This window comes from Oncorhynchus nerka, linkage group LG4 (genome assembly GCF_034236695.1).
Source record: "Oncorhynchus nerka isolate Pitt River linkage group LG4, Oner_Uvic_2.0, whole genome shotgun sequence".
Taxonomy (NCBI): Eukaryota; Metazoa; Chordata; class Actinopteri; order Salmoniformes; family Salmonidae; genus Oncorhynchus; species Oncorhynchus nerka.
The window spans coordinates 7075285-7092204 of NC_088399.1; the positions used below are offsets into that span (position 1 = coordinate 7075285).

Sequence of the window (16920 nt, forward strand, 5' to 3'; positions counted from 1 at the left end):
AGGGTGTGGTCAACTTGACTCCACAGCTCAAATAAGTACTGATCCAAGGTCTGGTTTAAAAACCTTAAAGGGTAGTTTAACGATGACATATTTTACATTCCATCTGACCCAGAAACACATTGAATATCGACACAACATTTAGAGAAAACATTCAGATAGAATGTCCCACACGAGACTTGTCATTCAAAAATGAACGGATTAATGGATTTTTCATTTTAATTTTTGTTATTTATTTGATATTATTTTTGTTATTTTTTTGATATTTTTTGTTATTTCCTAGTCTCTCAGGCAACACAGCCAGCTGAGCAACTGTATTTCTTCGCATAGCATAGCCAGTTAACCTAGTTAGCTTAAAAGCTAAGCTGCAACAACACATCTCTACAGTGGCTTTTGATAACTGTCCAAGATGAAGGTGTCTAAAATACTAATTTCACTTGTATTTTTAACAAATGTTTTCGTGAATTTCAGAGCAATGGGTAAGTAGACATAGCCAACTAGCTAACTTTCTGTCATAAAAAAAAAAACTGTAATGATGTCTTTAACTACATTTAAAAAATGATGAAGCGCAGTCATATTCGGTTCCTGATTGGTCAACAAGTTTATTTGACGTGTGAAATAGTGTTAGTTGAGGTGAATCTTTGTTTCTATGTTTGGGTCTTTGCAAAGACAAAGCTAACATTAGCTTTCCATATCAAAGCATTCTAATTCTATTCTAACAGATCCTCTGAAAACAACCGACTCCAAAGACTCAGGTGGTAAGTTGACTTTTGACTCTGGCTAGTTAGCTATTAGTGGAGGCTGGTGGGAGGAACAATAGGAATAGCTGGAATGAATCAATGGAACGGAGTCAAGCAATTGGTTTCCATATGTTTGATCTATTTGATACCATTCCATTCCAACCATTAATGAGCCTGTCCTCCTATAGCACCTCCCACCAGCCTCCACTGATAGCTATGTATTTTGACCATCAAAGGCCCTTACTAATTTGGTCTGACCTTGAGACTTCTCGAGGTCATGATAGGGTTAAATAGTGTCTCATGTTCGGGGTATATATTTCACATACATTGAAATGAATGACCAATGAACAACAGGGAGAATTTTAAAGAGCATGCCTTCAGTCACCATCCTGCATTGTTCAAAAGTTGTTCAGTGTCATACCAAATATCCATCATGGTTTTGGTTTCACAGACTCAAGGGTCCAAGAATTGAAGAAGAGGTGGCAAGGAGAAAGACAGGAGTTTTTGAAATTCCCTTGTTTCCTTAAAAAGGATCCTGCAACTAATGTAAAAGGAAAGCAAGCCAGTGATGTAAGTTATTTGTAGGGCATCTTTGTTATGAATTAAGCTATATAAAACATGATTCTGGTGGGGATTTCATATATTGTCATTGAGTATGGGGCATCACCATTTTAAAATGCTTCATCACTTAGAAAACACTTAGTTTTTCCCCCCTTTTTCAAATTAGGCCCAATACACACTTCATTTGTAGTCTTTCCTCACTCTGATTAGCGGCGTACTTAGCCAGGTTCACTAGATTTTACTGATACATTTATGAGAAGAAGAAAAAAAAGAAACCTGCACACTGCTCTTGCTACTATCACTGCTCTTTATTACTTGTAAAGAAATATAACCATGTGCATTTCATAAATATTCTTATAAAGTGTGAACAAAAAATTATTAAACACGTCTGTATAACGTGTATAGAAACGAACAGAAATACTCTATTCCAGGGGGACAGCTTCCATCCTGAGCCATTAAAAAGAGGACTTCCAAGAAGTCCGTTTTTCAGACTGAGCGGTATATGCCACTCCACAGAGGAGTATCTAGACAAAGAAGCGGAGATGAGCAATAGGTTTCTAAGAAGAGGCTACTCTCCACAATGTGTGAATGAAGCTCTTCATTTGGCATTAGGGAAAACACGAGATGAACTGATACAAAAAAATACCCACTAAAGCTAAAGAACACGCTGTATTGTTGATTTGATTTTGTTCACGACCCCATACACTTTGAACTCGCGTAAAGTGGGAGATGCTGTCAAGAAACCCTGGTATGTTTTATCATCGGACCCAGCTATGCCAGCTGAATTTAAGAATCCACATTTTATTGTACGTATAAGTGGTCGCAATTTACGCAATAAATTGGTCCATGCCAACTGCCAGCCACATAAGAAAACGAGCCAGGCTCTTTCATGCCCTCTTCCGAATGGTAGCTATAAATGCAGAGGTCGCGCACAGTGCAACAATATGATGAAGTGTGAATATTTCTCCCACGTACAGGAAACGATTCCAAATTAAATTACATTTCTACCTTTAGATTTTGTGGCATAAAGAAAGTTACGATATCAGACAGGGGGAGGTGGTATTAATAACACTCTGAGTTAAAGGGAATGTTTTGGGATTTTCACCCTCCAGACATTATTTCCTAAAGGTCTTAATGCTGAAACGCCTATGTATGTTATGTTGTAAATGTCAACATGAATTAATGCCACCATTTCAGATTACTTTGACGTTTTTTTCTTGCGCTGTTCCCAATGATTTATAAAAACTTGCTTGATGGGTCGATGTCCTCATTGTGGTTTTACAGACGTATTTAATACGTTTTATGTACACACTTTATTTGAATAATTATGAAATGAACATTGTTATATTTGGTAACACTTACTTATTTTCCCTCGACTCCAACCCCCATTCGATACATTGAACGAATGTGGGTGGAGCTATGTATGCATAACGGTGCTAATAATTTTTTCAAAGCTCACAAAAGCTCTGACTAAGGCCTTGAGGTCGATACATAATAAAGGGCAGTGGTACTAACCAGAGCAGTTGTACTAACCAGAGCAGTTGTACTAACCAGAGCAGTTGTACTAACCAGAGCAGTGGTACTAACCAGAGCAGTGATACTAACCAGAGCAGTGATACTAGCCAGAGCAGTGGTACTAACCAGAGCAGTGGTACTAACCAGTGGTACTAACCAGAGCAGTGGTACTAACCAGAACAGTGGTACTAACCAGTGGTACTAACCAGAGCAGTGGTACTAACCAGAGCAGTGATACTAGCCAGAGCAGTGGTACTAACCAGAGCAGTGATACTAACCAGAGCAGTGATACTAACCAGAGCAGTGATACTAACCAGAGCAGTGGTACAAACCAGAGCAGTGATACTAGCAGTGATATTAACCAGAGCAGTGGTACTAACCAGAGCAGTGATACTAACCAGAGCAGTGATACTAGCAGTGATACTAGCCAGAGCAGCGATAATAACTAGAGCAGTGATACTAGCAGTGATACTAGCCAGAGCAGTGATACTAGCAGTGATACAAGCCAGAGCAGCAATAATAACTAGAGCAGTGATACTAGCAGTGATACTAACCAGAGCAGTGGTACTAGCCAGAGCAGTGGTACTAACCAGAGCAGTGGTACTAACCAGAGCAGTGATACTAACCAGAGCAGTGATACTAGCCAGAGCAGCGATACTAGCAGTGATACTAACCAGAGCAGTGGTACTAACCAGAGCAGTGGTACTAACCAGAGCAGTGGTACTAACCAGAGCAGTGATACTAACCAGAGCAGTGATACTAGCCAGAGCAGTGATACTAGCCAGAGCAGCGATACTAGCAGTGATACTAACCAGAGCAGTGATACTAACCAGAGCAGTGATACTAGCCAGAGCAGTGATACTAGCCAGAGCAGCGATACTAACCAGAGCAGTGATACTAGCCAGAGCAGTGATACTAGCCAGAGCAGTGATACTAGCCAGAGCAATGATCCTAGCCAGAGCAGCGATACTAGCAGTGGTACTAGCAGTGATACTAGCCAGAGCAGCGATACTAGCAGTGGTACTAGCAGTGATACTAGCAGTGATACTAGCCAGAGCAGTGATACTAGCAGTGATACTAGGACAGAGCAGTGATACTAGACAGAGCAGTGATACTAGGACAGAGCAGTGATACTAACCAGAGCAGTGATACTAGGACAGAGCAGTGATACTAGACAGAGCAGTGATACTAACCAGAGCAGTGATACTAGGACAGAGCAGTGATACTAACCAGAACAGTGATACTAGACAGAGCAGTGATACTAGACAGAGCAGTGATACTAACCAGAGCAGTGATACTAGGACAGAGCAGTGATACTAGGACAGAGCAGTGATACTAGGACATAGCAGTGATACTAGGGCAGAGCAGTGATACTAGCAGTGATACTAGCAGTGATACTAGGACAGAGCAGTGATACTAGGACAGAGCAGTGATACTAGGACAGAGCAGTGATACTAACCAGAGCAGTGATACTAGGACAGAACAGTGATACTAGGACAGAGCAGTGATACTAGGACAGAGCAGTGATACTAACCAGAGCAGTGATACTAGGACAGAGCAGTGATACTAGGGCAGAGCAGTGATACTAGGACAGAGCAGTGATACTAACCAGAGCAGTGATACTAGGACAGAACAGTGATACTAGGGCAGAGCAGTGATACTAGGACAGAGCAGTGATACTAACCAGAGCAGTGATACTAGGACAGAGCAGTGATACTAACCAGAGCAGTGATACTAGGACAGAACAGTGATACTAGGACAGAACAGTGATACTAGACAGAGCAGTGATACTAGGACAGAGCAGTGATACTAGGACAGAGCAGTGATACCAGGACAGAACAGTGATACTAACCAGAGCAGTGATACTAACCAGAGCAGTGATACTAGGACAGAACAGTGATACTAACCAGAGCAGTGATACTAGACAGAACAGTGATACTAGACAGAACAGTGATACTAGGACAGAGCAGTGATACTAGGACAGAGCAGTGATACTAGGGCAGAGCAGTGATACTAGGACAGAACAGTGATACTAACCAGAGCAGTGATACTAGGACAGAGCAGTGATACTAGACAGAGCAGTGATACTAGGACATAGCAGTGATACTAACCAGAACAGTGATACTAGGACAGAGCAGTGATACTAACCAGAGCAGTGATACTAGGACAGAGCAGTGATACTAGGACAGAGCAGTGATACTAGGGCAGAGCAGTGATACTAGCAGTGATACTAGGACAGAGCAGTGATACTAACCAGAGCAGTGATACTAGGACAGAACAGTGATACTAACCAGAGCAGTGATACTAGACAGAGCAGTGATACTAGACAGAACAGTGATACTAGGACAGAGCAGTGATACTAGGACAGAGCAGTGATACTAGGGCAGAGCAGTGATACTAGGACAGAACAGTGATACTAACCAGAGCAGTGATACTAGGACAGAGCAGTGATACTAGGACAGAACAGTGATACTAGGGCAGAACAGTGATACTAGGGCAGAACAGTGATACTAGGACAGAGCAGTGATACTAGGACAGAGCAGTGATACTAGGACAGAACAGTGATACTAGGGCAGAACAGTGATACTAGGGCAGAACAGTGATACTAGGACAGAGCAGTGATACTAGGACAGAGCAGTATGCAGGGTTTTTTCTAATCTTTTTCAACTGTTTCCATGCACCTGCAAAAAAAAGATGGCTCAGATGTGTGACTGCCTTTTGAACTGATACCCTTTATGAAAACTATGTAAGCACTTGCTAATGCATTAAAACGTTGGTTTTACTTTTTTCAACATTTCAGCACAAAGATGAAATGCCCCTGACATATTCCACGCTCTTTGAAAACACCATCTACATCGAAACATTCTTATTTTGCCTTGTTGTAGTGTATGGAATACTACATTTACCCATTTGGGTCACTGTAAGTGCTTATTCTTAATGTATGCAGTTTTGATGTTTTATTCACGATAACAGTTGGCTCGATAAGGGGAACACGTATTTGACTGAAATTCTGAGTTTATTTCTGGTGGTTTTACAAAAAAACTCTGATATGAAATACATACTTGATCTGATGCATCTTCTCTACTCTTCTTTTTGTGATACAGTTGTATGAGAAACTGCACAGGGGTAAAGTTGAGCCACAGCCCACTGATCACACGACTGAAGACTTGGAAATGAACGAGACCCATACTTAAAATGTGAACTTCTCAACGCGATCCAGTGTTGTTGTATTCATCGAGTTCGGATGAATTATGAGATTAATTTATTATTCACAGCCACGGAGGCATTTTCCATTGGAAGATTGGTTATATAATATTTCAATTGTTATTTAATGTTGTATTGATTAAAAATGGAAGCAACGTTTATCTTTTGTAATTGTCACATGCACAGGGTGTTAAACAGTATGTGTTAAACAGTACAGTGAAATGCTTAACTTGCGAGCTCTTTACATGATGCAATGGGTTGAATTAAGTATGAAATAAGCATGAATCATATCTAGCCACATCTCTCCATCCACAAACCACAACATAATTGTACTTTCGTCATTTCATAGTGGAACGAATCCACGTTAAATTTACTGCAACCAGTCACCATTCACGAACTATCCGGAAATTGTATTCACCGTACGCATGCGCACAAACCCCAACGAGGGCCGATTCATTTTCGTATTATTATTAGCTCGCTAGTAAATCCGTTAAAATATACACATTTGATACAATTCGTACGTGGGTATGGCAGAGGAGGTAACGAAAACCACAGGCGAACTCTCAGTGGGTAAGTTGATAACATGTCTAGCTAATTTACAGCCCTTGTAGCAATGTTGAAAGCATGCGATGTGTTGCATCAGACCGGTGTTGTTAGCTAGCTTTCATAGCACAAGTGATGTATATAAATCATTGCATAGCTCAAGCTTATCTTGACTGTCTAGTTAGCTAAAACAAGCTAGCTAAATTACTACGCATCGGTGTAAGCTCTGCTTTAGTTTAGTTTTTCCCTGTACCCAAACATGTGGTAAAATGTCTGTGTCACGCTCCTGTTATCTAGCCAACGAGCATCTTGCCTAGCTAGCGTAATCACTGTCGTGCATTAGTTCGCTGAACTAACATACATTCAGAATCAAGTGTTGAGTGTTTCCACTTCTTCCAGGTGAGTTGTATGTGTCTGACAAAGAAGGAAATGACCAGGATGGTGACGGAACAGAGAGGAAGCCTTTCAAGACCTCATTGAGGGTAAGAGGAATCAGTGTCGTGTACCATGTTGTGTGTTTAATTATGACTCCATCCAACATAACTGATGTCTACGTATCTTTGAATCAAACACAGTTCAGTGCATTGCTATAACAACAACTATTTGATTTCAAAGGCTTTGACATTTGCTGGAAAGGAGCCATTCCCAACCATCTATGTGGACTCTCAGAAGGAAGGAGAGGTACATAGTTAGAAGCATTTGAAAAAAAAGTTGTTTGGTTTCACTTTCATTTGGTTTCCCTGTTCTGATTTCGTCTCCCCGTTCTGATTTCATCTCCCCTATTACTCCAGCGTTGGGCAGTGATCTCCAAGACGCAGATGAAAAATGTGATCAAGTTATTTGCTAGAGAGCAGATGAAGAGCGACTCCAAAGACAAAAAGGAGGTACGTGGGAGAGGCGTCAGTGTGGGGAAATAGTCTGGGGCAAGTTTATCCCATATGGAACTCTATTCCCTATCTAGGAATCCTATTTCCTATACTTCTGGTCAAAAGTAGTGCTCTATGTAGGGAATAGGATGCATTTTGGGATGCCACTATTACAATTATTCTCACAGTATTGTATTTGGCCATAAACAGTTGTGGCTATCGGTTAAAATATTCACAGGCAGCAGTAGCCCATGTGAGCTGCTATTCATGTAAGTTATTTTCAACTTTGATTTAAAGGCAGAGGATTCTGAGAGACGAGAGAAGAACCTAGAAGACGCTAAGAAAATCACCATTGAGAATGACTCCAGCCTTCCAAAGCCCAAAACGGTCAGATCCACTATATTCTCTTTAGTCAGTATCCTGTCTAACTCATCTTACTATGTTTTGTATTGTTTAAAAGGGATTTAAACAATACAAATACATGTTTGGAAATAAGAATCACATGTTTATCTTCCATTGTGTTGAAATATAGAAATGTGTAAATGTAATCAACCTTTTCCCAACAGGTCAAAATCTATCAGCTGGAGCCTCTCCGAGGGGAGAGGGTGAAGGTGTTTGGTTGGGTGCACCGAATGAGAAAACAAGGTGAGGATTGTAGAACGTTGGTTAATGTGTGTCTAATGTCAGCATGCCACAGCACTGTAACTAGCTGATAACATGCAGGTTGTTTTTTAACAGTATAGTCTCAGGATTGTAATACAGGGTGTTTTGTCCAGCCGTTTATGTCCAACAATGAAAATTCCCCCCAAAAACTACCTGGGGGAGGGGGGGGGGGCAGCTGGATGAGAGGAGAGGGGCTTCATGGCTCATAGTGGATTTATTTTTCTCTTTATTTTCTATTTTACCCGGTAAGTTGACTGAACACATTGTCTTTCTCTTGCTAGGAAAGAACCTGCTGTTCATTGTGCTGAGAGATGGAACTGGTTTCCTGCAGTGTGTTCTCAACAATAAATTGGTAAAAAATATATATATATATTTTGTCTTAAATGTTAATTTATTTTTATTACAAAATGGAATAATATGCTTTCTTTTATTTGTTCTTATTTGTAAAACTAGTTTTGTTTTTGTCTCTATTATAGTGTCAGTGCTACAATGCCCTGGTGCTGTCCACTGAAAGCACAGTGGCTCTGTATGGGACAGTGGAGAAAGTACCTGAGGGAAAGCAGGTACAGATTCTTCACTTACTTACTTTAATTACCCAGATTAAACTGTCATATTTTCACTCAAACCTTCTTTTTTTTTTAGACCAGGACTAGGCCCAATCTGGTTCGGGGAAAACTGTCCCTTTTAACTGTAACTAGATGGTTTGTTATTTTATTATTAGAGATATGACTGACTAGGATGTCCTCTCTTCCTCCTTCTCCAGGCCCCTGGTGGTCATGAGCTGCACTGTGACTTCTGGGAGCTGGTGGGTCTGGCGCCGGCTGGCGGAGCTGACAACCTGCTGAATGAGGAGTCTGATGTGGACGTTCAGCTCAACAACAGACACATGATGATCCGCGGGGAGAACGTGTCCAAGATCCTCCGGGTCCGCTCCACTGTCACACAGTGCTTCAGGGATCACTTCTTCGCCCGCGGATACTACGAGGTAACAATATGTTGAGAGGGATTATTACCACAGCAGGCAAGGTACTTGGAGTCAAACAGACAGTCCTGGATGAGCTCTTTAAGGTCAGGACCCTCCATAAGGCTCACAAAATACTCTTGACCCCTCAGCATGAAAAACACAACTAGACAATCATCTGTGCCAGATGTGACATCCCTCCTGAATAGCTCGGGCTAATGTTCCTATTGACTCCGTAAGGCCAGCAAGCTAGTCTTTTTATTTATTTATTTATTGGTATGTAACTGTTATGAAAGTTGTATTGTCAATTTTGTTTTTGTATTTATAAACGCCACTTTAAATATGTACATGACACTGCAACCAAATGTCCCCATGGGGACAATAAAGTCAGTAGGTAAGAGTGGGTTCACTGTCCAAACGTCCTCTGATTGAGCTCTTTGAAGCATAAAACCACCAAAATAAATTGAATGAATATTTTCTAGTATTATTATTTTTTGTCAGTTGCGTTATGCTACTTAGTGTCAGTTGATGACAATTCTCCCGGATCCGGGATGGGTAGTTACAAGATTTAACTGCCCCGGACCAAGAAAAACATTAAATTAAGATTTTTCTCTTCAAGGAAAAAAAATGTCCTGGATTAAGTATTCAACATTTAAAATGTAATTTGTTTGGAGGCAATGATTCTCGTTTTAATGTGTCATTTATCTCAATGACTTAAATGTAAATGTAATGTAAATGTAAATCTGTGGTAAGTTGCAGGTGCCTACAGGGTAAAAATAGCCATTCAACCGGTTTTGAATAGAAAGACCTTTCTGCTCCATTGGACTCCATTGTAAAGGACAAGGATGCCAATATATTGGAGTACCATCGTATCGAAAACCCTCATCACCTCCGTCTTTGCTTGTTGTATTTGTTGATGACATCATTAGCTAGGTTTCCATCCAATTGGCCACAGATATTCATGCTAATGTTCTGTAATTAACATAAAATATGCTAATTTCCCACCAGTGGTGTGTTTCCACCAGACTTGTTGCAGATATAATTCAGTGTGTTTTTGGACAATGGACTTTTTCATGTACTGAATAAGAATCAAGTTTCCATCTCTACCGATGGTCTTGTCACAGGCCTAGTCTGGTCTTGTCACAGGCCTAGTCTGGTCTTGTCACAGGCCTAGTCTGGTCTTGTCACAGGCCTAGTCTGGTCTTGTCACAGGCCTAGTCTGGTCTTGTCACAGGCCTAGTCTGGTCTTGTCACAGGCCTAGTCTGGTCTTGTCACAGGCCTAGTCTGGTCTTGTCACAGGCCTAGTCTGGTCTTGTCACAGGCCAAGTCTGGTCTTGTCACAGGCCTACTCTGGTCTTGTCACAGGCCTACTCTGGTCTTGTCACAGGCCTAGTCTGGTCTTGTCACAGGCCTAGTCTGGTCTTGTCACAGGCCTAGTCTGGTCTGGTCACAGGCCTAGTCTGGTCTGGTCACAGGCCTAGTCTGGTCTGGTCACAGGCCTAGTCTGGTCTGGTCACAGGCCTAGTCTGGTCTGGTCACAGGCCTAGTCTGGTCTTGACAGGGGAGCTCTAGACAACAGCTGGCAGATACAGCTGTCTACATGATGACATTATGGATAAGAGAGAGAATGGTTTTATTTGTCAAAACGGCAGTCAAGCATCAATCATCATGCCACCAGAATAAGACCCTCGATATTTATTGGAAAGGAGCATCAAGATCACTGCACTTTCACCACCCTGTGACGTTTCTAAATGATTTATTCTGTAGCCTAATAAATTGCATGGTTTCCCCGAGTCGTAGTGGGAGGACCACACACCATATCATGGCGTGACTCAAGTTTATGTTGTTTTAATATCATTATTTCAGCATAAAGACGTTTCCACTTCAATTTCTCACCAAATTAATTTTACAGACACAAAAAGATCCCACCATGTCGAACTAACAAATTATCTATCTATTGGAGTTATAAAATTGTACTGAAACTTCTTCCATCACAACTGTTGTGTTTTATTTAATGTGATGTGACTTGATTCACAAAGTGGATGGAAACGTGGTTAGTGATAAAAGCTTTCAATCTTGAATTGTATATTTTCAGCCTTGTATGTCGACACTTCTTCTTGTCTAAATCTGTGATTTTTGTATTTGTTCCCCCAAAGATCACCCCACCCACTCTGGTGCAGACCCAGGTGGAGGGAGGTTCCACCCTGTTCAACCTGAACTACTTTGGGGAGGAGGCGTTCCTGACCCAGTCCTCTCAGCTCTACCTGGAGACCTGCATCCCTGCTCTGGGAGACACCTTCTGTATCGCTCAGTCCTACCGCGCAGAGCAGTCCCGCACTCGCAGGCACCTGTCTGAGTGAGTACTGTTGTTTTCCTTTGCTGTTTCACATTGGAGTCGTTCTGATAGCAAAACATGACCTTAGGAAACCCTCTATTGGGTATTGACCTTATATTTATACAGGTTAGTATCACTGATGACTTATTCTTCAACAGACACTTTCTAGTGTTTTATTAAGGATAAAACCCTTTTCAATTTTCACCTAAAATGACATGCCCAAAATCGAACTGCCTGTAGCTCAGGACCTGAAGCAAGGATATGCATATTATTGATACCATTTGAGAGGAAACACTTTGAAGTTTGTGGAAATGTTAAATTAATGTAGGAGAATATAACACATTAGATCTGATAAAAGTTAATGCTAAGAAAAAAAATTGTACCATCTTTAAAATGCACGAGAAAGGCCATAATGTATTATTCCAGCCTGGGTGCAATTTAGATTTTGGCCACTAGATGGCAGCAGTGTATGTGCAAAGTTTTTTACTGATCCAATGAACCATTGCATATCTGTTCAAAATGTTGTATCAAGACTGCCCAACTGTGCCTAATTGGTTTATTAATACATTTTCAAGTTCATAATTGCTCACTCTCCTCAAACAATAGCATGGTCTTCTTTCACTGTAATAGCTACTGTTAATTGGACAGTGCAGTTAGATTAACAAGAATTTAAGCTTTCTGCCCATATCAGACATGTCTATGTCCTGGGATTTTTTTGTTTGTTGTTACTGACAACCTCATGCTAATCACATTAGCCTACGTTAGCTCAACCGTCTCGTGAGGGACACACCGATCCCTTAGCGGTTAACATGGGTTATGTAGTTACACTATGTGCCCTCCCTCTGTAGGTACACTCACATAGAGGCAGAGTGCCCCTTCATGACCTATGAGGACCTACTGAGCAGGCTGGAGGATCTGGTGTGTGATGTGGTGGACAGAGTCCTGAAGTCTCCTGCTGCTTCTCTACTCTACCAAGTCAACCCTGTACGTCTGATGTTTTATTGGCAGCTATTAGTTCTCTCTCTCTCTCCCCCCCTTTTTCTCTCTCTGTCTCTAGCTGTCTGTCTGTCTCTAGCTGTCTGTCTGTCTCTAGCTGTCTGTCTCTAGCTGTCTGTCTCTAGCTGTCTGTCTGTCTCTAGCGGTCTCTGTCTCTTTCTCGTAGTCTTGTTCACTGAGATGGATATATTCTTAAACTTTTGTCTTGAAATAATGTTTCCTTTTTGAGATTCAAGTGTCCTTGATCTTTTAGAATCCTGGTATGGTGGTGAAAGGCTAAACACGAGGATAGCACAGTGCTAATGTGGCCTGTCTTTTTCCTTTCCATCCTCCCCAGGACTTCAAGCCCCCCAAGAGGCCCTTCAAGAGGATGAACTACTCCGAGGCCATCATCTGGCTGAAGGAGCATGACATCAAAAAGGATGATGGGACATACTATGAGTTTGGAGAGGTACATTTGACTGAATAAATTACATTTCATAAATGGTTTATGGTCGACAAGTACCACAGTCAATTATAATCACTCCTAATTACTATCTCCCTCAGAAATGATATTTGGACCGTGTCGATCTGTGGTTGTTTTGAAGACATTTTAGGGCTGGTATCCAGGACAGATTTAGCCAAGTCCTGGACTACATATTACTTTCAATGGAGAATCTGTCGAACCAGCTTTTGAGTCCATAACTTAGTCTGTGTCCAGGAAACTGACGTGAAGAGAGCAACGGAATGTCCGCTCAGTGTTTAGCTACTCCACCAGTGTATTGTTCAGTGGATCTTCTCTTCGTCCAGCTCCTGTTATTATTGTGATGTTATAAAACCCTCTCCCTCCTTGGTTTCAGGACATCCCAGAGGCCCCAGAGAGGCTGATGACTGATGCCATCGGTGAGACCATCCTGCTGTGCCGCTTCCCGGCTGAGATCAAGTCCTTCTACATGCAGCGCTGTCCTGAGGACCGACGCCTCACTGAGTCGGTGAGTCCCTGACCAGCAGAGAAAAACCACATCTCAGAGAAGCCATCATGAACCTTATCCAGAGCCTGATTCAAACATGTCTCTGGGTTCTGATCCAAGATCAGTTTTGTCCTATTAGATAATAATGAATAAGAATATGGACAGGGGGGAGCTGATTCTAGATCAGGACTCCTTCTCTGAGAGGCTTTTTGAATATGGGCCCTGAAAGACATCCTCATTGTTGTCCCTGCTGTTCCTCTCCCCAGGTGGATGTGCTGATGCCTAACGTTGGAGAGATAGTTGGAGGGTCTATGAGGATCTGGGATGCTGAGGAACTGCTGGAGGGATACAAGAGGGAGGGCATTGACCCAACCCCTTACTACTGGTACACTGACCAGGTATGTACACCTACCCCTTACTACTGGTACACTGACCAGGTATGTACATCTACCCCTTACTACTGGTACACCTACCCCTTACTACTGGTACACTGACCAGGTAGGTACACCTACCCCTTACTACTGGTACACCTACCCCTTACTACTGGTACACTGACCAGGTAGGTACATCTACCCCTTACTACTGGTACACTGACCAGGTAGGTACATCAACCCAACCCCTTACTACTGGTACACTGACCAGGTATGTACATCTACCCCTTACTACTGGTACACTGACCAGGTAGGTACATCTACCCCTTACTACTGGTACACTGACCAGGTATGTACATCTACCCCTTACTACTGGTACACCTACCAGGTATGTACACCTACCCCTTACTACTGGTACACCTACCCCTTACTACTGGTACACTGACCAGGTAGGCACATCTACCCCTTACTACTGGTACACTGACCAGGTAGGTACATCTACCCCTTACTACTGGTACACTGACCAGGTAGGCACATCTACCCCTTACTACTGGTACACTGACCAGGTAGGCACATCTACCCCTTACTACTGGTACACTGACCAGGTAGGCACATCTACCCCTTACTACTGGTACACTGACCAGGTAGGCACATCTACCCCTTACTACTGGTACACTGACCAGGTAGGCACATCAACCCAACCCCTTACTACTGGTACACTGACCAGGTATGTACACCTACCCCTTACTACTGGTACACTGACCAGGTAGGCACATCTACCCCTTACTACTGGTACACTGACCAGGTATGTACACCTACCCCTTACTACTGGTACACCTACCCCTTACTACTGGTACACTGACCAGGTAGGCACATCTACCCCTTACTACTGGTACACTGACCAGGTAGGCACATCTACCCCTTACTACTGGTACACTGACCAGGTAGGTACATCTACCCCTTACTACTGGTACACTGACCAGGTAGGCACATCTACCCCTTACTACTGGTACACCTACCCCTTACTACTGGTACACTGACCAGGTATGTACACCTACCCCTTACTACTGGTACACCTACCCCTTACTACTGGTACACTGACCAGGTAGGCACATCTACCCCTTACTACTGGTACACTGACTAGGTAGGTACATCTACCCCTTACTACTGGTACACTGACCAGGTAGGCACATCTACCCCTTACTACTGGTACACTGACCAGGTAGGCACATCTACCCCTTACTACTGGTACACTGACCAGGTAGGCACATCTACCCCTTACTACTGGTACACTGACCAGGTAGGCACATCTACTGGTACACTGACCAGGTATGTACACCTACCCCTTACTACTGGTACACTGACCAGGTAGGCACATCTACCCCTTACTACTGGTACACTGACCAGGTATGTACATCTACCCCTTACTACTGGTACATCTACCCCTTACTACTGGTACACTGACCAGGTATGTACATCTACCCCTTACTACTGGTACATCTACCCCTTACTACTGGTACACTGACCAGGTAGGTACATCTACCCCTTACTACTGGTACACTGACCAGGTAGGCACACCTACCCCTTACTACTGGTACACTGACCAGGTAGGCACACCTACCCCTTACTACTGGTACACCTACCCCTTACTACTGGTACACTGACCAGGTAGGTACACCTACCCCTTACTACTGGTACACTGACCAGGTAGGTACATCTACCCCTTACTACTGGTACACTGACCAGGTAGGTACATCTACCCCTTACTACTGGTACACCTACCCCTTACTACTGGTACACTGACCAGGTAGGTACACCTACCCCTTACTACTGGTACACCTACCCCTTACTACTGGTACACTGACCAGGTAGGTACACCTACCCCTTACTACTGGTACACCTACCCCTTACTACTGGTACACTGACCAGGTAGGTACACCTACCCCTTACTACTGGTACACCTACCCCTTACTACTGGTACACTGACCAGGTAGGTACACCTACCCCTTACTACTGGTACACCTACCCCTTACTACTGGTACACTGACCAGGTAGGTACTCCTACCCCTTACTACTGGTACTCCTACCCCTTACTACTGGTACACTGACCAGGTAGGTACTCCTACCCCTTACTACTGGTACACTGACCAGGTAGGTACACCTACCCCTTACTACTGGTACACTGACCAGGTAGGTACACCTACCCCTTACTACTGGTACACTGACCAGGTAGGTACTCAGGCAGGAAGAGAAAATCAGACCTGTAGATCTTATTAATTTAAGCAATAAAACACAAGGGGGCTTTTAGAATGGCTGCTGGGGTCATAGGTTAGACACCCTAGTGTTTCCCGGAACTAACTGTTTTATGAACAGAGAATCTGTTAGACATTTTTGATGGTGTGTTGCCTTAATAATGTCAACATTGTGTCTTCTAGAGGAAGTATGGTACCTGTCCCCACGGTGGCTATGGGCTCGGCCTAGAGAGGTTCCTAACCTGGCTGCTGAACAGACACCACATCAGAGACGTGTGTCTCTACCCTCGCTTCATCCAGCGCTGTCGACCCTAAACTACCAACTACCTTGCCCCCTGCTGGAGATGGATCACACTGCGCTTCAAGAGACCAAGATGTACATCCCAAATGGCAACCTATTCCCTAATATAGTGCTATTTGTTTTTTACCAGAGCACTATCCCTGTATAGGGCCCTTATTTTTTACCAGGACCAAAGGTAGTGCACTATATAGAGAATAGAGCTCCGTTTTGGGACGAAGCCCCATCTTACTGCTTTGCAAAAGGCCAACATACAAGGCTCGAGATCTAAGACAAGAACAATTAATTACACTAACAAATCCCTGCAAATGTAAGATTTGAAATGTGTTTTCAAACAAGAAATTCATGCTGTCTAGCTAATACTATTTGTCTGCCAATAAATGTATACTGCATACGCTACAATATCTATCTGGAATGTTCTGTGGAGACACGCGTTCTGTTTCATCTCTTGTGTATTGTGGCAAATGACTGGTTCACTGCTGTTGCAATAATCCTGTTAAACATAAAGTCAAAAACAAGGGTTAGAATTTGGCAGATATTTTCTTGAGTAACTTCCTTCTCTAGACGTAAAACCACCAAAAACACATACACAGTGAGTTTTGGATACATATTCCATATATATATATATCTGTATAAAAAAATATATATATATATATAGGCTAGGGGA

At 42.7% G+C, this 16920-nt stretch overlaps 1 protein-coding gene and 1 long non-coding RNA gene across 2 annotated transcripts; both read left to right on the forward strand.

Moving 5' to 3' along the window:
• The first annotated feature begins 114 nt into the window (after nt 1–114).
• On the forward strand, nt 115–6209 carry LOC115128834 (uncharacterized). The gene is made up of 5 exons (XR_003863551.1): nt 115–476; nt 720–755; nt 1189–1307; nt 5614–5733; nt 5918–6209. It is a non-coding gene; the product is annotated as an uncharacterized LOC115128834 (long non-coding RNA).
• A 213-nt stretch (nt 6210–6422) lies between these two features.
• Nucleotides 6423–16659, forward strand: nars1 (asparaginyl-tRNA synthetase 1). Its single transcript, XM_065017188.1, has 15 exons — nt 6423–6587; nt 6960–7042; nt 7176–7241; nt 7352–7444; nt 7724–7813; nt 7993–8071; nt 8371–8441; nt 8566–8652; nt 8853–9074; nt 11208–11407; nt 12235–12370; nt 12720–12833; nt 13222–13353; nt 13599–13730; nt 16139–16659. The coding sequence occupies exons 1-15, from the start codon at nt 6545–6547 to the stop codon at nt 16268–16270; spliced, it is 1680 nt and encodes a 559-aa protein (XP_064873260.1). The 5' UTR covers nt 6423–6544; the 3' UTR covers nt 16271–16659.
• The last annotated feature ends 261 nt before the right edge of the window (nt 16660–16920 follow it).